Source organism: Podarcis pityusensis, assembly GCF_964106645.2.
Source record: "Podarcis pityusensis genome assembly, chromosome: 15".
NCBI classification, from domain to species: domain Eukaryota; kingdom Metazoa; phylum Chordata; class Lepidosauria; order Squamata; family Lacertidae; genus Podarcis; species Podarcis pityusensis.
In genome coordinates this window covers 3,682,848-3,703,592 of record NC_138040.1, presented here as the reverse complement: position 1 = coordinate 3,703,592, position 20,745 = coordinate 3,682,848, and the positions used below count along the sequence as shown (strand labels likewise).

The 20,745-nt window shown below is 49.4% G+C and overlaps 1 protein-coding gene across 2 annotated transcripts; it reads left to right on the top strand.

Moving 5' to 3' along the window:
- The first annotated feature begins 1,589 nt into the window (after positions 1 to 1,589).
- TLCD3A (TLC domain containing 3A) lies at positions 1,590 to 20,684 on the top strand. 2 transcript variants are annotated; one of them, XM_080983224.1, is made up of 5 exons: positions 1,590 to 1,851; positions 10,243 to 10,326; positions 13,531 to 13,744; positions 16,041 to 16,136; positions 17,132 to 20,684. In XM_080983224.1, exons 1-5 carry the CDS (start codon positions 1,730 to 1,732, stop codon positions 17,402 to 17,404), a joined length of 789 nt encoding a protein of 262 aa, XP_080839350.1. In that variant the 5' UTR covers positions 1,590 to 1,729; the 3' UTR covers positions 17,405 to 20,684. The 2 variants fall into 2 exon arrangements, with proteins under 2 accessions (XP_080839350.1, XP_080839349.1); XM_080983223.1 differs by lacking the exon at positions 1,590 to 1,851 and adding an exon at positions 9,586 to 9,983 and having other exon boundaries at positions 10,195 to 10,326.
- Positions 20,685 to 20,745: the final 61 nt, after the last annotated feature.

Here is a 20,745-nt window from a genome sequence, read left to right as displayed (position 1 = left end):
CTGTAGGTGGTTTTGAGATCCAAATCGAACTTGACAGCTTACCCGCCTTCGCCTTCCTCCTCAACAGTTTTAAATATTAACTGGGGCCATTTCCACCCTAGCCCCGAGAAGGGAGATATCAGAACCAACTCCTTTTCAGGAATTAGAAGAACAGCAGTTATAAAAGATCGGAGTAGGATCAGGAAAGTTGTGAAGCTCAGTGGGTGGCCCTGGGCCCTTTCTGAAATATGGCAACCCTGGGTGATAGAGGACGGATGGGGAACTTAAAGCCCAGGGGCCTAGTACAGTGGTACCTTGGGTTAAGTACTTAATTTGTTCCGGAGGTCTGTTCTTAACCTGAAACCGTTCTTAACCTGAAGCACCACTTTAGCTAATGGGGCCTCCTGCTGCCGCCGGAACACAATTTCTGTTCTCATCCTGAAGCAAAGTTCTTAACTCGAGGTACTATTTCTGGGTTAGCGGAGTCTGTAACCTGAAGCATATGTAATCCGAGGTACCACTGTACAGTACAGCCTCCCAGATGCTCCTTAGGCCACGCCCCATTTCTGTAGGCCACGCCCCCACCAGCCATGCTTCATACCCTCCTCTGGCGCTTTGCCCGACTGGGATTTGTCGCTAAAAGGTGCTTATGTCTCTTTCTCGCCTGGATGGAGAATGGACGATGGAGAGGTCTGTGCGTAGAGAACTTTGCTTTGCTTAAATGCAGTCACCTCCAACACTCCACCCCCTTTTGCCCCTAGCCACACCCACCATTGTCCTGGCCCGCCCCCGCCAAAATGAAGGAATGCGGCCCTCGGTCTGGAAAAAGCTCCTTTCCTGTAATTTTTTTCTTCTTTTAAGTGCATCTTAGCCATCCTTGTTTTAAAAAACGAAACTAAAACACGCCAGGTTAGAGGGAGGCTCTTGTTGCGGGGGGTGCATTCATTTAAAAATAAACTAAATAAGCCTACAAACCTGTTTGCCCAACACCAGAGGCGCCTCTTCCTTAGTATGCACCAAGTAACACTGCGATCTATCCCAACACCCACCCGGTACACCCCCTTTCCCGGAAACTATCCAGCGGGGAAAATGGAACGGAGTGTTAGCGACAGGGGATTCGGAAGTCTCGGCGGCCGCAGCCCACGCGGTTCGGAGCGCGCCGTCAACGTTCTGTGAACTCTACGGCCCCGCCCACGCCTGGGGAGCGGGGCAACTTCTTCAAAGCTCCGTGGAACGTTGGAACGTTTCGCGCGGCGGGGTTTGGAACGTTGAGGCCGCCGAGCGTTCCATCGCGCGGAACGTTCAGGCAGCCAGCGTTCCATCAGTTCGGGGCAGCGGCGGCGGCGGCAACCGATCTTGCAAAGGGTTCAGCCCCGAGGGGGCGGGAGATTTATTTAATTTATTTATTTCGAGGGGACGGACAACACAGGATCCTCCTCCTCGACTTCCCTGCACCCCACGTTGACGCTCCTACCGGCTCAGGGGGAGGGAAGGGCCGGCCGCTGCAGAAGGCGGCCCACCGCCCGCCCCTTCCATCACTCTCTCACTATCTCTCCCGCCCGACGACGACGGCGGCGGCAGCTCCACCTCCTCTTTCGCCGCCGCCGCCGCCGTCCGGCCTGCTGTTGATAAACACGGCGTTCGAGGCGGGCGTCCCGTTGGCGAGCGCCTCTTCTGTCTCCGGAGCAGATCCCCGGAGCGCCTGGGCGGCCGGCAGCCGGGGAAGGGCTCGCGGGGAGCCGGGGAAGGGATGTGGCAGACGCTGGCCCTCGGAGCTCTCTTCTTCCCGGGGCTTTTCGCAGTCTCCGTCCGCAGCCTGCGCTGGCTGGCGCCGGCATGGAGCCTCAAGGACCGGATCGTCCTCAGCGGCAGGTACCGGCTGGCACCGAGGGGGGAGAGAGAGGGAGGGAGTCCGACGGGAAGCCAGAGGTGCGGGGAGGGGGGAGAGGTGGAGGAAAAGGGAAGGCATTCCACCCGGATCCTCTTATGCAACCGGATGGAGTTGAATGAAAAGCCGGCGCAAAGTTCTTGTAGGCGCTGGAAGCCCGGGTTGGATCCGGCGTAAGCCCGACTCAGAGTAGACCCGCCGGCCTCAACAAGCCTCACACTGCGATCTATTAACTTCCATGTGTGTAGCCCTAGAATTGGATGCTACCCTCAGACGGCGCGAACTTTCAGAAACCTCTTCTCCATCCAGGCTTGGCAAAGCCGGCTGCTTACGAGCCGCACAGGGTTCCTCGGCGGGCGGGCTTTGGGAAAAGGCAAACGGGGCCAGTTCGACCCCTTAAAAATACAGAAGGATCCCATATAGCGGGTTCGGGGGAAATTGGAAGGCCCCCCGATGTTGTTGGACTCCCTAACCATTGGCCCTGCTGTCTGCTGGGAGTTGCAATCCAACAGCATCTGAAGAGCAGCAGGTTCCTCAGTCCGGATCGGTTGCAAATGCAATTGCTCTAGTTTTGCTTTTTTGCCTCTTCTGTTTAGGGGATCCAGAGGGGCTTGCAGGGTGGGGGAGAGGACCCCTTAGGGCCCATGGGAGGAAGGGGAGTCTCTCCCTGCCTCCCTAAGAACAGCAACACTGGTTTAAGGGCAGGGCAAAGGCTTTCAACAGGAGTTTAAGGGCAGGGCAGCGATAAGGCAGGGACATTCCTGTCCAGATGAAAGAGAAGATTGCGAGGCAGGCAAGAGACTATCTATCCTTAGGGAGCCGTAGGGAATGGCTCCTGTTGCTTAGCAACAGAGCATCTGCTTTGCATGCGGAAGGTCTCAAGTTCAACCCCCAGGGCTGCCTGAAACTCTGGAGAGCTGCTGCCAGTCAGTGCAGTAAATACTGAGCTTGCATGCAGAAGAATGCAGGTTCAATCACCAATAGCATCTCCTGCCAGGGCTGGGAAAGGCTCCCTCTCTGAAATCCCAGGGAGCTGCTGCAGGTCAGTGCATGCAGTAGGGCCTCCTGAATCTCTATAGAGAGGGGCTGCCGGTCAGTGCAGGCAATACTGAGTCAAATTTACGGGTGGTTTTGCTCTGTAGAAGGCTGCATATGTTGAGCGAGTGAATCTCTTCATGGTACTTTTTTCATATATATATATATATATATATATATATATATATATATATATATATATATTTCATATAATGATATAATTGCAATTTAGGAACCAGAGGGGGAGGATCCGTGTTTATACGAATTCAGTCATTGGAGTCATGGGAAAGATGGCAGGAAGTTTTAGCTATGGATTGCTCAGTGTGTTATGTGGGGGAAGTTGGGAACAGCTCTGTCTGGTGCAAAGTTGGGATGGAAATGTCATCAAGGAACAGGACAAGAGAAGCAAGATCGTTCCGAAGCCAGATCCCCAAAGAAAGGCTTATGTTTATTGGTAGGACAGACATTTCGTGGAGTTGGGACCCCCAATGGCCATCTAGTCCAACCCCCTGCGATGCAGGAATTTCAACTAAAGCATCTGTGGCAGATGGTCTCTGCTTAGGGAGTCCATTCCACTGTCAAACAGCTCCTGCTGTCAGAAAATTCTTCCTAATGTTTAGTCGGAATCTCCTTTCTTGAAACGTGAAGCCACTGATTTGAGTCCCACCTTCTACAACAGGAGAAAACAGGCTTGTTCCATCTGACAGCCCTTGAGATATTTGAAGATGGCTATCATCTCTCCTCTCGGTCTCTTTTCCAGGCTAAACAGACCCACCTCATCAGGCTTGGTTTCCACACCCCATGATAATCTTTGTCTCCCTCCTCTGCACACATTCCGGCTTGTCAATATCCTTCTTAAATTGGGGCACCCAGAACTGGGCACAGTCTTCCAGGTGTAGTCTGACCAAGGCAGAATAGAGCGGTACTATTCCTTCCCTTCCGGGTGGCGCTGTGGGTTAAACCACAGAGCCTAGGACTTGCCGATCAGAAGGTCGGCAGTTCAAATCCCCATGACGGGGTGAGCTCCCGTTGCTCGGTCCCTGCTCCTGCCAACCTAGCAGTTCGAAAGCACATCAATGTGCAAAGATAAATAGGTACCGCTCCTGCGGGAAGGTAAACGGCGTTTCCGTGCGCTGCTCTGGTTCGCCAGAAGCGGCTTAGTCCTGCTGGCCACATGACCCGGAAGCTGTACACCGGCTCCCTCGGCCAATAAAGCGAGATGAGCGCCGCAACCCCAGAGTCGGCCACGACTGGACCTAATGGTCAGGGGTCCCTTTACCTTTATTCCTTCCCTTCATCTGGACACTAGACTTCTGTTGATGCAGCCTAGAATAGCATTCGCTTTTTTTGCTGCAGCATCACACAATGGACTCATGACCAGCTTGTGGTTCACTAAGACCCCTAGATCCTTCTCACATGTCCTACTGGCAAGCCACCTTATATTTGTGCAGCTGCTTCTTCCTGCCTAAGTGTCCCTTATTGAAATCCATGTTAGTTTCTGCCCAGTTCTCCTGTCCGCTGCGGTAATCTGGATTCCCAATTCTGCCTTCTGCGGCATTGGCTACCCTTCCTGGCTTGGTGTCATCTGCAAATTGGATTCCACTCTCTCTTCACCAAAAGGAGAGTCGCTTGCGAAATGGGTTTGGGTGTTTATTTTGCTGCAGAGGAGGCTACGAGTTCGCAGGAACAGTGCCATGACCCTCACTATTACACAAGAACACAGCCTTCCTCGCAGTCAGGCTGTTGGTTTCACCATCCTCCGTATTACTGACACTCGCTGCTGCTGGCTCTCCAGGATTCCCTGGCAGGGAGCGTTACCCAACCCTGTCTGGAGATGCCGGGGGTTGGATCCAGGACCTTCTGGATGCCAAGCAGATGCACTGCCACTGTGGACAAGTTACAGGGAACCAGGCAGAGGGCCTTCTCGGTGGTGGCACCCGCCCTGTGGAACGCCCTCCCACCAGATGTCAAAGAGAACAACAACTACCAGACTTTTAGAAGACATCTGAAGGCAGCCCTGTTTAGGGAAGCTTTTAATGTTTGACGCATTGCTGTATTTTAATATTTTGTTGGAAGCCGCCCAGAGTGGCTGGGGAAGCCCAGCCAGATGGGCGGAGTATAAATATATTATTATTATTATTATTATTATTATTATTATTATTATTATTGACACGGTGCTAAGGCGAAGTCTCTGCCCCAATGCGCCAACCTCCCCTCGGGTTGTGGACGCTCCTTCCTTGGAGGTTTTTAAGCAGAGGTTGGATGGCCGCCATAACAACAACAACAACTATTATTATTATTATTAATTATTATTTATACCCTGCCCATCTGGCTGGGTTTCCCCAGCCACTCTGGGCAGCTTCCAACAAAATATTAAAAATACAACAAAACATCAAACATTTAAAACTTCCCTAAAATTTCTGTCATTGATGCTTTAGCTGAGATTCCTGCATTGCAGGGGGTTAGAATGAGTGATTTGATTCTATCTAGGTCAGTATTGTCCATGCTAGGTGTGGGGTGCCCTCCAGGCTCCTCTGCCTGGCTCTGGGAAGTCTACATAGGCCACACACCCTATTTTTTACCTGGCTATCAAGTGTCTTTGACCACGCCTAACGCTTGGAGAGAGAGCGGAGGTGTGTGTAATATTTATATGCATTGCTCTGCCCACTTTTGCTTCTGGCCCCTCCCACCAGCTGAACATGGCCCCCGGAAGCTTGCTCAGAAGGGAATGCGGCCCTCGAGGCTGTAAAGCCTTCCCCACCCCTGGACACAAGCTGTTGTCCTGACTGAATCGGCCCTCTTGGATCAATGGAGGCCACTCAGTGCAATTCTAGGTGGCGGGATTTGAACGCAGGCCTCGCATGCTTGACCCCAACACACTAAGCACTGCGTCACACTAGCCTGTGACTGGGGTGTAGAATGGTTACCCCCCCCCCACACACACTGGAGGAATTCAGATTTAGAGGCGGCTGCAACTGACCTGATGGCTGTCGCCTCACTTAGAAATGCGTCGTTCCTCATCTCTGAAAAGAAAACCCTTTGAAGATTCAGCTCAGGACTGGTCTGGGAGGGGAGAATTCCTGTGTATTCATCACAAACCTCCCACCCAACTGCTGAAAGCAGAGCTTCCCAAACCGAATCGTAGGCTGCATGCTTGAGATGCACGATGCTCTTTAAACATCAAAAGACTTTCGACATTGAACTCCAGGGCACACTCAACTCCTACATCCATTTAACAGACTGTGTCAAGATCATAGGCGGCTCTCCCCAAAAGGAACACACCAACCTCTCTTTATTGTCCCAGGATGCTAATTTGGGAGTGCTTCTGGATTGGGAGACAGGAATCCTGGAGCAGGGATTCATGCAGGGGTGCAACGGGCAGCCTCATCCTAGGGGAGGCAATTCCCTGACATTTGGAGTGAGAAAGAACCAGTCACAGCAGGTTCAGAGGTGTGGCCGAACTTGCAGAGGAGAAGAACAGGGACTCAGCGTTTTGTTTTAAAGCAGATTTCCCAACTGCACAAATGCCCCATCACACACCCGATTATAATTTTCAAAACAGTCATTACAGACAAAAGCATACTTTGCTCCTTGCTTACATTCTGTATCAGTGGCAGCTTCTCCTTATGGATCAGGGTTTTTTTGTGTCTGACTGCACACACAAAAATAAATCCCAGGGTATCACCCAGAGATGCACCAGGCAGCCTCCTATGCAAACTCGCAGTTTGGCCCTGCGGGAGCCTTAAATGACAATTTGTTTCTGATCTGGGAATGCACTTCTTGATTTTGAGCGAGGGGAGTCTGGAGCAGCAACCCCTGCAGAGTTGCAGCAGGGAACCTCCTCGGAAGACCCAGGTGGTTCCCTTGTGTTTCTACATCAAGAGCAGGTTGACCAATCCATTCACACCAGACACAGAGAGGTTTGGTTGAGTTACCTGCATCCTGGCAAGAAGTTGAATTACGACGACACGCTTCTCTCTCTGTCTTGCATAACAACATGAGAACAGGATGGATCGGTGTGGGGAAAGTATGTAGAGAAAAGCTTTCCTTGCCTCTCGTAACAGTTGAACCCGTGGCCAGCCAATGGAGCTGAAGGTTGGGAGATTCAGGGCAGATAAAAGAAAGCCATGGTGGCAATGTTCTCCCTCCACAGTCAGGCGCAGTCTACCTCTGAATACCAGTTGCTGGGAATTGCAAACTGATTGCCATGGTTCTCAAATCCTGCTTGGAGGCTTTGCTTGGGGACATCGTGTTGGCCACTGTCAGAACAGGATACTTGGCAGCCCGCCTCCCTTTGACTTCTTCTCCCGCCCCCCAATTTTTTAAATTCATTTTATAACACAACTAAGACAGCATCTTAAAAAGCAGAGACATCACCTTGCCAACAAAGGTCCGTATAGTTAAAGCCATGGTTTTCCCAGTAGTGATGTATGGAAGTGAGAGCTGGACCATAACGAAGGCTGATCTCCGAAGAATGGATGCTTTTGAATTCTGGTGCTGGAGGAGACTCTTGAGAGTCCCATGGACTGCAAGAAGATCAAACCTCTCCATTCTGAAGGAAATCAGCCCTGAGTGCTCACTGGAAGGACAGATCCTGAAGCTGAGGCTCCAAGACTTTGGCCACCTCATGAGAAGAGAAGACTCCCTGGAAAAGACCCTGATGTTGGGAAAGATGGAGGGCACAAGGAGAAGGGGACGACAGAGGACGAGATGGTTGGACAGTGTTCTCGAAGCTACGAACATGAGTTTGACCAAACTGCGGGAGGCAGTGGAAGACAGAAGTGCCTGGCGTGCTCTGGTCCAGGGGGTCACAAAGAGTCGGAAACGACTAAACAACAACAACAACACAACAACTAAACAACACAAACAGGAAAACAAACAATACAAACAAATTCTTGTCTTATCCTTATTTTTTCTAAACATTGTTAGGTGAGCTTCCCCAAGTCCCCGCTATCTGATTTTCATTTTACCTCATCTTTAGCAGTTTACATATATCATAATTTCTAGCTATTTTTTTATCACGCTTACTTTTACCATAAAAATCTTCACATTTAATCACTTACAAATAATACTATTTTAAAATACACTGTCTTCTGCTTCTAACCCTACAGCCTATATCCACTTCCAGAGCTATTCTGAGATTTAAATAGTAACCTATTTTTTCAAATATTCTTTAAACTTCTTCCAGTCTTCTTCCACCATCTCTTCTCTCTGGTCTCGGAGTCTCCCGGTCAGTTCGGCAAGTTCCATCATCTTCATTTGCCATTCTTCGATAGTTGGTACACCTTGTTTCTTCCAATTCTTCGCTAGTAATATTCTCACAGCTGTTGTGGCATACAGAAAAAAAGTAACATCCTTTTTGGGGGATTTCACCCACCACTATACCAAGTCAAAAGGCTTCTGATTTCAACACTTTTTTCAGTTCATTATAAATCCTTTCCCAGAAGTCTTTTACCTTGGGGCACATCCACCACATGTGGTAAAAGGTTCCTTCTTTTTCCTTACATTTCCAGCATTTATTATCACGAGTATGAGACATATTTGCTCCTTTTGCCTTCTTCTGGTGGGGAGAATGCCCCCCCTCTTGCCCCAAAGAATCACCCTCCACTCCCTTGGAGAATAGACAATTCATGATTTTCACCCTTTCTGCACATTTCTTGCCCCCCGCTAATTCGCACCCAACACTTCCCTTTTTTAACATTTCAACGTCCAGGAAATCCTTGGAGGTATTTGGGGAAGACAGACGCCCCGTGGCCCACTAGTAAAAGCCCCCCACCATTCTTCCCCCCCCCAAATAAATTTTTATTGTTTTCAACATGTATTTCTTTTTCCAACAATCCTTACTGTCACATTATAATCCCTTTGACTCTGCCGAGTCCTGACTTCCCTCCCTCCCGACCGCTGGTATACACATCACATACTTTTTGCGTACCGTATTTTTCGCTCTATAACACGCACCAGACCATAACACACACGTAGTTTTTAGAGGAGGAAAACAAGAAAAAAAATATTCTAAACGAAATAGTGGATATATGATTTTTGTGGTTCATGCTGTGGCCACAGACATGTGATCTGACAGTGAGTTTGGAGTAGCCCAATGCAAAAATCCTGAGGATCCATGTGGATCCATGCTTTGTAACCACGGAGGAGGGAAGGAAGGGGAACCATGGATCCTCTGCTCACGATTGCAGCAGATCCCCCCCGCCACCTGCAGGCATTCGCTCCATAACACGCACAGACATTTCCCCTTACTTTCTAGGAGGAAAAAAGTGAGTGTTATGGTGCAAAAAATACGGTATATTATTGTCATAACTCTACTGTTTTACATTGGAGCTGTTATTCCAGTCCGGCTAGTGTCTTAATATTTTTGTTGTCCTCCTTATATATTCAACAAATTTATTCCAATTGTTACTGTATCTCTGGTCCTCTTGGTCCCGGATCCTTCCTGTCAATTTGGCAAGTTCCGCAAAATCTATCATCTTCACCTGCCACTCCTGATGGTTGGTAAATCTTGTGTTTTCCATCTTTGGGCCAGTAAAGTTCTTGGGGCGGCTGTGGCATACATGAACATTCAAAATAGTTGGCTATTGTATCTCTTCTCCTCTCGGCTCACGAGTCGCCCAGCAGGACCCAGAAGCAAACTGATGACTCAACGGAAGGCCAAACTCAACCAACGACACGACCCTGCCGGAGAACCAATGTATAAATACGAGAAAGGGAAACCACTGTTTATTGACTCAAGGGTATTTACTTTGTCTCTCGGGACGTGGTGACCGTGCCAATTTCAGTTTGAACCTCTTTGTGGCAAGACTGAGCCTTTTCCCCGCCCCACCCCAAAGTTCAAATGATAAGCTGCCAATCAGGAAGTCGCAGAATCCTGGAATTGTAGAAATGGGTCACAAAAAACATCTCTGTGTCCACTTTCTTCACCCTCATTTTAGGCACCCCCTAAGTTCTAGGATCCTGCAGGTCTAGCTCCGGGGAACCTGCAGCCAGCCGTCCAGATGGTGTTAGACTCCAATTCCCATCAGCCCCTGCTGGCCAAGTCCATGGTCAGGAGAATGATGGAAGTCCAGGTACAGTGTACAGTGGTACCTCGGGTTAAGTACTTAATTCGTTCCGGAGGTCCGTTCTTAACCTGAAACTGTTCTTAACCTGAAGCACCACTTTAGCTAATGGGGCCTCCTGCTGCAGCCGCACGATTTCTGTTCTCATCCTGAAGCAAAGTTCTTAAGCTGAAGCACTATTTCTGGGTTAGCGGAGTCTGTAACCTGAAGTGTCTGTAACCCGAGGTACCACTGTACAAACATTTCCCTTGTTGACCATTGTTTTCTCCCTAGGCTGGTGTCGTCTGTCCAGGCCATGATGGCCACTCTTTCCGGGATCATTGTCATCTTCAGCTGCGAGGACGTCGTGCACGACAGGTAATTAAAGAGAGGTCTGTAAACTGAAGCCAGGTGTGCAGATTTTCATCTGCCCTTATCAGAGGACTTTCACCTGCCAGAGATAAGGATGCTTGGACTGCAAGCCTCTTCCTCCTGAACAAATCGCAGAGAGGCATGCTTCCGAATAAAGGTGTGTGGTGATCGGGGCTGCCTTGAGATCAAGCAGCCCTTGCTGCTGGGTTTGACGTATTTCGCTGAATCATACAATGGATGGGATCCCAGAGATCATCTAGTCCAACCCTCATCCAAGTTGGAATTAGGGTGTGTTTGTGATGGGGAGAGGGCCCTAGTTTAGTGGCAGAGAGAATTTGCTCTGCATGCAGAAGGACCCGGGTTCAACCTCCATTGCCAGGTAGGACAGGTTGAGACTGCCTGCCTGAAATTCTGAACAGCTGCTGCCAGCCAGTGCAGACAACACTAAGTCCGATGGGCCCCATGGTCTGACTCTACAAAGGCAGCTTCCTTTGCTGCTGAGACCCGGATCCAGACCTGGAGTGCAGGTTCTCTGACTCAGATGCCCCTGAGTTGCAGGAAGTGCTTGGAGGCTGGCACTGCTCCTCATAGGAAGCTGTCCATCTAGATCAATACTGCCTACTCTGGCTGGTAGCAGCTCTCCGGGGTTTCAGGCAGGCGTTCAGTGTAGATAACTGCCCTGGACTGGCTGGAAGCAGAGGAATGATGGGAGGAACCAGCTATGGGAACCACTAAGGCAGGCATCCCCCAACTCGGCCCTCCAGATGTTTTGGGACTACAACTCCCACCTCCCTAGCTAACAGGACCAGTGGTCAGGGATGATGGGAGTTGTAGTCCCAAAGCATCTGGAGGGCCGAGTTTGGGGATGCCTGCACTAAGGGAAGAAGGCTCAGAGCCTGGAGGTTGGTGGTGTGACAATGATGAGTGATCAGAGGGAGAAGACTAGGAAGAGGAAGGGCTGGAAGCTGAAGAGGTAGTAGACCTTAGTAAGTTGGTAGAGTCTGTGGCAGAGAGTAGTGCAGAAACAGAGGCAGAAGCTAAAGCAGGGGAGTGGGATGCAGGAGGCTAAGAGACAGAGATGGCTGGTGAAGAGTCATGGGTGTCTCGCCCTCTTTCTGCGACAAGCTCCCCCCCACACTTAGTTCCTAGAACCAGAAGAGGCATGAAAAGGGCACAGGAGAGATTGGGCATGCACAGGCACAGTCTCTGAAGAATATTATTATTATTATTATTATTATTATTATTATTACCCCACTCATCTGGCTGGGTTTCCCCAGCCACTCCCAACAAAAGATTAAAAACACGATCAAACATTAAAAACTTCCCTAAACAGGGCTGCCTTCAGATGTCTTCTAAAAGTCAGATTGTTGTTTATTTCTTTGACATCTGATGGGAGGGCGTTCCACAGGGTGGGTGCCACCACCGAGAAGGCCCTCTGCCTGGTTCCCTGTAACCTCACTTCTCGCAAGGAGGGAACCGCCAGAAGGCCCTTGGCGCTGGACCTCAGTGTCCAGGCTGGACAATGGGGGTGGAGATGTTCCTTCAGGTCTACTGGGCCGTTTAGGGCTTTCAAGGTCAGCACCAACACTTTGAATTGTGCTTGGAAACGTACTGGGAGCCAATGTAGGTCTGGTGTTATATGGTCTCCCAGTCACCACTCCCAGCCACTGAGTCACGATTGCTAGGAAAAAACCCTGGAGAGGAAGGGACTTAGACGGCTGTGGGGAAGCGGGGACCCTCAATCTGCAATAATAATAATAATAATAATAATAATAATAATAATAATAATAATTTATTTATTTATACCCCGCCCATCTGGCTGAGTTTCCCCAGCCACTCTGGGCGGCTCCCAATTGAGTGTTAAAAACAATACAGCATTAAATATTAAAAACTTTCCTAAATAACTTCATGGTGGCAGGACCTACCAGAAATGAGTTGCTGTGTTTATTAAGCTTGACACTCTTGTGCAGATTGTGGTTTTGCTAATAAAGAGTTAACTCCAACTTGCTCAGTGTGATTTATAGCTGGCCCGCTCCAGACAACAACAGCCACAGCATCTCACACAGCCGGTTGTCAGTGATGATGGGAGTTGGAGTCCAACATGAGGGTCACAGATCTGCGCCCCCTCTAAACCTTCACTCTGTTCTCCCCCACCCACACAAATTAACATATCTCCACTGGCTCATATTGTCTCCAAACTTCCTTTCATTATCTCCTCCCTTCTTGGAAATATCTATTGCAAACTTCTGGGAGCAGAGACCTGCACTCAGTTGCTCAACTTTAAATTCCATGCACACTGTGTGCACCAATGGCACTCTGCCACTTTAAAATAAAAAATAAAAATCACGAGGACTAGGAATGCTTCTCTTTTGCCGGAGAGACTGCTGGATATGAATTATTTTCTAAAGGGGTTGCGTATTGTGTTGGCTGAACTCATCTTGAGCTGTGCAAAGCTCTGTCCCAGAAAAATAGGGGGAAATGTCACCACTTTTGCAACAGGCAATTTTGACAAGGCAGGCATTGCATAATTAACTGCAAGGGAAGCTTTGCAGAACGAATTGCATCAAGGCACCAAAACAAAAAAGTACCTCTCTCCGCCCTTGAAGACCTGAAGCTGCAGATTCCAACATTTAAAATAAAAAACAGCTTTGTGGAGGAAGATGAGCCCTTTTAGTGGAAATTAACCAGGATACCACACAGTGCTTCCTTGTGTGGAGGCAGTCTGAATGCAAGAACAATGCCACCCCCACCCCCAAGACAGCACTTGCCTGCAGCCTTGCAATCTTAGACACAACACAAGAGGAAAAAGGGATGGGGAGGGAAGAGGGGTGAAAGCAAACTCACGTACCAATTCTTAAAATGCAGCGGTAGTTCTTACAGCCAGCTGGAAACATTGGTGGGGCGGGGGGAGCTTTTGCCAAATGTTGAATCTAAAATTTGAACCCATGGTATCTGACTGAGTCCTACTCAGAGTAGACCCATTGAGAACAAGGAACCCGGGTTTCAGTGGGTCTGCTGCACACAGGACTAGCATTGCACAACCTGAAGTTTAAACCTATTATTATTATTATTCTTGGGACGCATGTTTCAAATTCGAAACGAGGCATGCGAAATTAGGGATTTCCAGGTCCTTGGCCCTCGGTCCGTGATGCCCTCAAATGCCCACCCTTAACCCAACCCTCTACGCTCTTCCTTCTCCTCCCCAAACAGGCACTGGATTGCGCGTGAGTACATGTGGGTTGTGGTCTCCTACATGGCCTACGACATCTACGTCATGTACCTCTGCCACTGGCACAAGGGTGAGGAGAAAGGGGAGGCGCACCCGAAGTATTCTCTGGCCAGCGTCAACAGCTTCCTGCAGAGAGAAAGGCTGATGGTCACACACCACCTTTTCATCCTCATCGTCCTCACGCCAGTGGCTACGGTGAGAGCACTTGGGTTTTCTCAAGGAGTTTGGCGCGTTCTGGGTGTTAATAATAATAATAATAATAATAATAATAATAATAATAATAATAAATTTATACCCCGCCCATCTGGCTGGGTTTCCCCAGCCAATCTGGGCGGCTTCCAACAAAACACTAAAATACAATAACCTATTAAACATTAAAAGCTTCCCTAAACAGGGCTGCCTTCAGATGTCTTCTAAAAGTCTGGTGGTAGTTCTTCTCTTTGACATCTGGTGGGAGGGCGTTCCACAGGGCGGGTGCCACCACCGAGAAGGCCCTCTGCTTGCTTCCCTGTAACCTCACTTCTCGCAGGGAGGGAACCGCCAGAAGGCCCTCAGCGCTGGACCTCAGTGTCCAGGCAGAATGATGAGGGTGGAGACGCTCCTTCAGGTATACTGGACCGAGGCCGTTTAGGGCTTTAAAGGTCAGCACCAACACTTAGAATTGTGATCGGAAACATACCTGTGTGCGCTCTGCCATGCTTGCTGGGAGATGCCCACCCGCGCAGGCACAAGCGTGGAAACTTCCCGGAAAGTGTCTGTAATCGCCATGATTAACTAGCAGCCTTGCATCTATGGTACAAAACTGAAAGCTTTGGGCCGCCATCTTGATTCAAAATGGCGACCAGTGGTATCCAAAGGCAGTCGAAAGCCTGTTCCTTGATCTTGGGCCCACTTGCAAAATTTGGTTAAAATCAGTGCCGTTTTGAAAGGTCCAGCCTGCCATCTCGATTCGCAATGGTGCCCGATTATTTTTAAAATTTCTATACTTTTTGTATTTTTAAGAAAAATCTCAGAGTGGTTTAAAAAAAGTAAAGGATACCTGACAGTTAAGTCCAGTCGCGAACGACTCTGAGGTTGCGGCGCTCATCTCGCTTTACTGGCTGAGGGAGCCGATGTTTGTCCACAGACAGTTTTTCCGGGTTATGTGGCCAGCACAGCACATTAAATCAAGAAAACATAAATTAAACAATCTGAAAAAAGTCAAATACAGTGGTACCTCTGGTTACGAACTGAATCCGTTCCGGAGGTCTGTTCGTAACCAGAAACTGTTCTTATCCTGAGGCGTGCTTTCGCTAATGGCGCCTCCCGCTGCACGCGCGGGCCTCTGGCGCACAATTCCCACTCGCATCCCCGGGCAAAGTTCGCAACCAGGAACAGCTACTTCCGGGTTAGCGTAGCTCGTAATCCAAAGCGTGTGTAACCAGAAGGGTTCATAAACAGAGGTACCACTGTATAGAGTATACAGTGGTACCTCAGGTTAAGTACTTACCGTATTTTTTGCTCTTTAAGACTCACTTTTTCCCTCCTAAAAAGTAAGGGGAAATGTGTGTGTGTGTTATGGAGCGAATGCAGGCTGCGCAGCTATCCCAGAAGCCAGAACAGCAAGAGGGATTGCTGCTTTCGCTGCGCAGCAATCCCTCTTGCTGTTCTGGCTTCTGAGATTCAGAATATTTTTTTCTTGTTTTCTTCCTCCAAAGGCTAGGTGCGTCTTATGGTCTGGTGCGTCTTATAGAACAAAAAATAGTGATTAGTTCCGGAGGTCTGTACTTAACCTGAAACTGTTCTTAACCTGAAGCACCACTTTAGCTAATGGGGCCTCCTGCTGCTACCGGGCCACCGGAGCATGATTTCTGTTCTCATCCTGAAGCAAAGTTCTTAACCTGAAGCACTATTTCTGGGTTAGCGGAGTCTGTAACCTGAAGCGTATGTAACCTGAAGCATATGTAACCTGAGGTACCACTGTACAGTCAAAGCAACATAACAGAAAACTAAAATATTATCTTAAAGATTTCAAAATAAAACATTACAAAGAAGGTCAACTACAGAATACATATTTAACATAGTAGCGCTGGTGAGTGTGTGCCCTGCTCCCTAAGGCCAGGTGGAAAGGGCCTTGCAGGATGCGGCCTTCACGCTTCACAGCCGGGCGATGTTCCTCTGGCCTCATGAGGAGCCTCTACTTGGATTATATCCAAGCATAGAAGGGCTCCTTGATTCGGGAACCATCGTGCAAAATTCTGTTTCAAACAGCATCCCAGGAATAGCAAAAGCTTGTTCCTTGATTTCAGGAACTGTGGTGCAAAATATGGCTGTGATATCTTCAGAGCTGTCCATGCAGGCCCCGGAAGGCTGCCCGGAAGGGAATTTGACCCTCAGACTGAAAAGCATTCCCTACTGCTCCTCACCAACGCCAGAAGGAGCTGTTTAGGGTTGCTGGGTTGCAAGCCGCTTGCACAGACACTGAAATTCTCTCCCCTGCTTTCGTCCACAGCACTTCAGAGGTGAGCTGGGAGACTTCTTCGTCGGCTGTATCTACACGGCTGAGCTGAGCACCCCCTTTGTATCGTTGGGCAAGATCCTGTTGCAGGTAAAACCACAACCCCAGGCTTTCTCAGACACTCGGGGTCCGATACCCGTTTCTTTTACTCCCTGGTTAAAAGTAGAGATGTGCTTTGCTCTGAGGCTCAGGGCAGTTGTGTTTCCGATGGCAAAAGACAGAATTTCCTGCCACCGCAATCACCTGCCTTCATTTCTCCACAAGTCACTGGTTGGTTTTTTTTAATGAAAAACAAAAGCAGTGCAAAGCAATACAATCGTGCAGAGAAGCAACAGGCACACCCCCCAGAGAGATGCTAAATGCACTGTACCAGTGACTTGGAAACGTGCTGCAAATGCAGGACTTTGTTGTCCTACACAAAGGAGGAGGATGTTGCTGGAAATATGGTGTGTGGTTTTATAATTTGTTGGAAGCCACCCAGAGTGGCTGGGGCGACCCCGTCTGATGAGGATTATTAATACAGTGGTACCTCAGGTTAAGAACTTAATTTGTTCTGGAGGTCCGTTCTTAACCTGAAAATGTTCTTAACCAGAGGTACTACTTTAGCCAATGGGGCCTCCCACTGCTGCCGCCCGATTTCTGTTCTCATCCTGAAGCAAAATTCTTAACCTATTTCTGGGTTAGCGGAGTCTGTAACCTGAAGCTTCTGTAACCTAAAGCGTCTGTAACCCGAGGTACCACTGTAATAATTTCCACAGCTCCAGGGTTTTCTGGTTGTCGTTGTTGTTTAAATACAGTGGTACCTTGGGTTAAGTACTTAATTCGTTCCAGAGGTCTGTTCTTAACCTGAAGCACCACTTTAGCTAATGGGGCTTCCTGCTGCCGCTGTGCGATTTCTGTTCTCATCCTGAAGCAGAGTTCTTAACCTGAGGTAATATTTCTGGGTTAGCGGAGTCTGTAACCTGAAGCGTCTGTAACCCGAGGTACCACTGTAATAGTTTCCACAGCTCTAGGGTTTTCTGGTTGTTGTTGTCATTTAGATAGCTGTATAGAACCGTTTTTACCTCCCGCTTTCTCTTCCCCAGCTGAAAATGCAGGATTCGGCCTTGCACAAAGTCAACGGTGTCCTCGTCCTGGTGACCTTCTTCCTGTGCCGCATTGTCCTGTTCCCCTTCATGTACTGGGCCTACGGTCGCCAGGCCGGCCTCCCCATCTACAAAGTGCCTTTCCACATCCCCCTCCACTGCAACGTGGCCAACGCTCTGCTCATCGCCCCTCAGCTCTACTGGTTCGCCCTCATCTGCCGCAAGGCCCTGCGGCTCTACAGAGCCCCGCTGGCCCCGGACCGAGCCCGATAATGGCAGCCTGAGACCTGCTCCCTGCGGCTGGGTTCTGCCCGCCCCGACTTTCTGCGCCAGCCTCTGGGGAGAGACCTCTCAGTCGGGACGCCGTGGGCTTTGCCCAGGAGTGACAGGCGACGCTACCTCTGCAGGTGGCCCCTGGGTGAAATCCGGTTGCCATACGGTGCCAGCAAGGCCGGGTTGTTTTGTGTTTTGTTCTGTTCTGAGGAGTCTACTGCCAGAAGAGCGCTGCTGGATCTGGCCACACAGCTCGCCCAGCACCCCGTTCTCACATTCGCACCCGCCAAGGTGCTCAAAATAGGCCGGGACTCCTGGAAGCTGCTTCCAGTTTGTAGGATGGGAGCAGTGTGCCAGGATCTGGCCCCCTGCCAGCGCTGGCCTCTCTTGGGACAAAAGGGTGGGCAGAGAGGGGGCACTGGGTATGCCGTCTGTAGGTTTCTCGGTGGCTTCTGTGAAATGGAGGGTTTATTGCTTCCCAAGTCATGCTCTGAATAGGAGCAAGAAAACGACCCCCCCCAATTATACTGCTGAAGTGAAGAAGGCGGGGGGGGCAGATAACCCAGAGTACATTTTCCGCAGGGGGGGGGACTGTGAACTGTTTCACCCCAGGATTCGAATCGTGGGCTTGGGACCCAAGCGCCGGTTTGGGAAAATCAAGCTGACTTTCCATCCACTCCCCAAGCTGTAAAAATGGGGTGGAGGGTATGGATTCTATGCTGGGGAAGAAAATGGGGCATTGGGCAGTCTGGTCATCATATTCGGGGAGGGGGGAATGACCAGGCAGCTGGAGGTCTCGGGGCCAAATCAAATGTGTTGGTATTTCTTTGTCCTGCCTGTAAGATGAGTATTTTTGTCGAGACCCTGCAGGGGTCGGCCTAAAATCTCCGCGCCAGCAACGCCAGCGTCACACAGGGGTAAAGCTTCCCCACGCAATTCGCACCCGGCTCCCCGTTGACGGTGGCCCTCTGTTTAGAACACAAGAAGTCTGCCGCAGGTGGAGCTTGGGTCTAACCCAGGGGTGGTTCGGCTGGTAGAACATGAGACTCTTAATCTCAGAGTCGGGGATTCAAGCCCTGCCCCACCTTGGGCAAAAAAATCCTGCATTGCAGGGAGTTCGACTAGATGACCCTTGTTGTCCCTTCCAGCTCGACAATTCTATGAAAAGCCGTGGCCTGCCAGATGGGGCTGGACTACAACTCCCATCATTCCCCTGGCCATTGACCATGATGCCTTCTGGGAGTTGGGAGTCCAGCAGCATTTGGTTCCCCCATCACTGGTGCAATCCATTTTCCTGCAGGGGTGTTCCCCCCCCCATCACTTCTTGTGCCCATTTTCTTTCTGGTCAAGCTGGTCTTTTTTCTACCTCCTTGTTTATGTCTGATCTTTCCGGAACGCCTTTGCAAGTACCACATTGGAGCAGCCTTCGGATTGATGCGTCTACAACTTCTCCTTAACAAACCGGCGTCTCCTCTGAGGTTGTGGTGCTCTCCAGAGGTTCCCAAACTTCAGAAGCGCCTTTCACTTCATCAAAAGTGGCTTTTTACTGCCGCCAGTCTTGGGACACCACAGCCAGCCTGCCTTGCCGCCAGCGATAAGCCTTAACCCTCACAACTATGCCTCATCCCCCTTTAAAAACAACCAATATGGCCGCCCTCACGACAACTTAGGGGAGCGAATTCCGTAGCGGCGCTGGGCGACGTTCTTTACGCTCAGTTTTCCAGCTCTCAACTTCATTAGATGTCCCCATTGGATTCTAGTACAGTGGTACCTCAGGTTAAGTACTTAATTCGTTCCGGAGGTCCGTTCTTAACCTGAAACTGTTCTTAACCTGAAGCACCACTTTAGCTAATGGGGCCTCCCGCTGCCGGAACACAATTTCTATTCTTATCCTGAAGCAAAGTTCTTAACCTGAAGCACTATTTCTGGGTTAAGTGGAGTGTATAACCTGAAGCGTATGTAACCCCAGGTACCACTGTACAGTGGTTTACCTCGGTTGTCGAACGTAATCCATTCCGGAAGACCGTTCAACTTCTGAAATGTTTGACAACCGAGGCGCAACATCAATGGAGAAAAGGGGGGGGGGGGCTCACCGGAAGCCATTCGATTTCCAAAAAGCATTCGAAAACGGAAACAATTCTGGGTTTTCGGCGAAAACCGCAATGTTCGGCTTCCAGGATGCTTGAAAACCGAGGTACCACTGTGTTTGGGAGGTTTTCTTCCTCATATCCACTGTTCTCCACACTGTGCATTGTGGAGAATAGAAGATGGGGAGGTTATCTTCTCCTCTACCTCATATAACCCTCCTTTTTTACTTCCTAAACTAAACCCTCACCCCCCAAATGCTGTCGCTTTTCCTCGCTGTGGAAACCTCAAAACTCAGAAACCTAAAATCTCTTCCCACAGTCCTTTTCAGGGATGATGGGAACTATTGTCTGACGACAGCCCCCATGTGGCCCACCCCTGCCAGAAGCTCTGACCATGCCTATATGTCCCAGACTGTCCTTTATTAATATTATTTTCCTTGAGACCAATAAGGTGCCTTGTGTACAACAGGACGGGGAACAGCCCTCAAATGTCTCTGAAATTGCACAAATCCCAGGAGATATTTTCCTTTCCCCTCAGCCAACTCGCTGGTTTACAATATCTGCTCCAATATGCCTGAATGTCGTTTTTATTTGAAAGGAAGATCATATGCCAGGGATATGAGAGAGGTTGAGGGAACAGCAAACTCCATCCCTGTTCTACAATATTTAAATGCTGTCTTTTGACTTCCAAACGATGCTACGAGACGTGGCTAGACGTGCCAAACATCTTAAAAATGCCTTTTGAATTCACCCGGTGGAATCAGCAGCAGGGAGGCCGACAGACACATATTTCCCTCCCTGGGAACCTTCGACATTATATTGCAAAACCAGAAAGGAATGTACTGTAAATAAGTATTCACTGTGTCCCTCAAAACCAGAGGATTCTACGGGTTTTGGGTTCTCCAAAAGATCACAGACAAGTGCCTAGGAGCTACCCAAAACATTATAACCACTTGCAGCGTTTACACACTACTCTTTGGGGGACGGCGTCAAGCAACTCTTGAGGACAAGTCTCCTCTCACTGTGACACAACCCTGCCAAAATGGGTGAGGAAGGACAAAAAGAGAGACTCCATATTAAATGGTTTTATGTCACTGGATTCACTGTTTTCTCCTGCAAGACTACAGGCCTGGTATATATATATATATATATATATTTGAAAGCAGACAAATAAAAGATAACCTGTTGAGAAATTTGAATTGTTGACTCTTGTTCAGGGCTCGAAATAATCCTGGCGCATTTTGTGACCGAGTG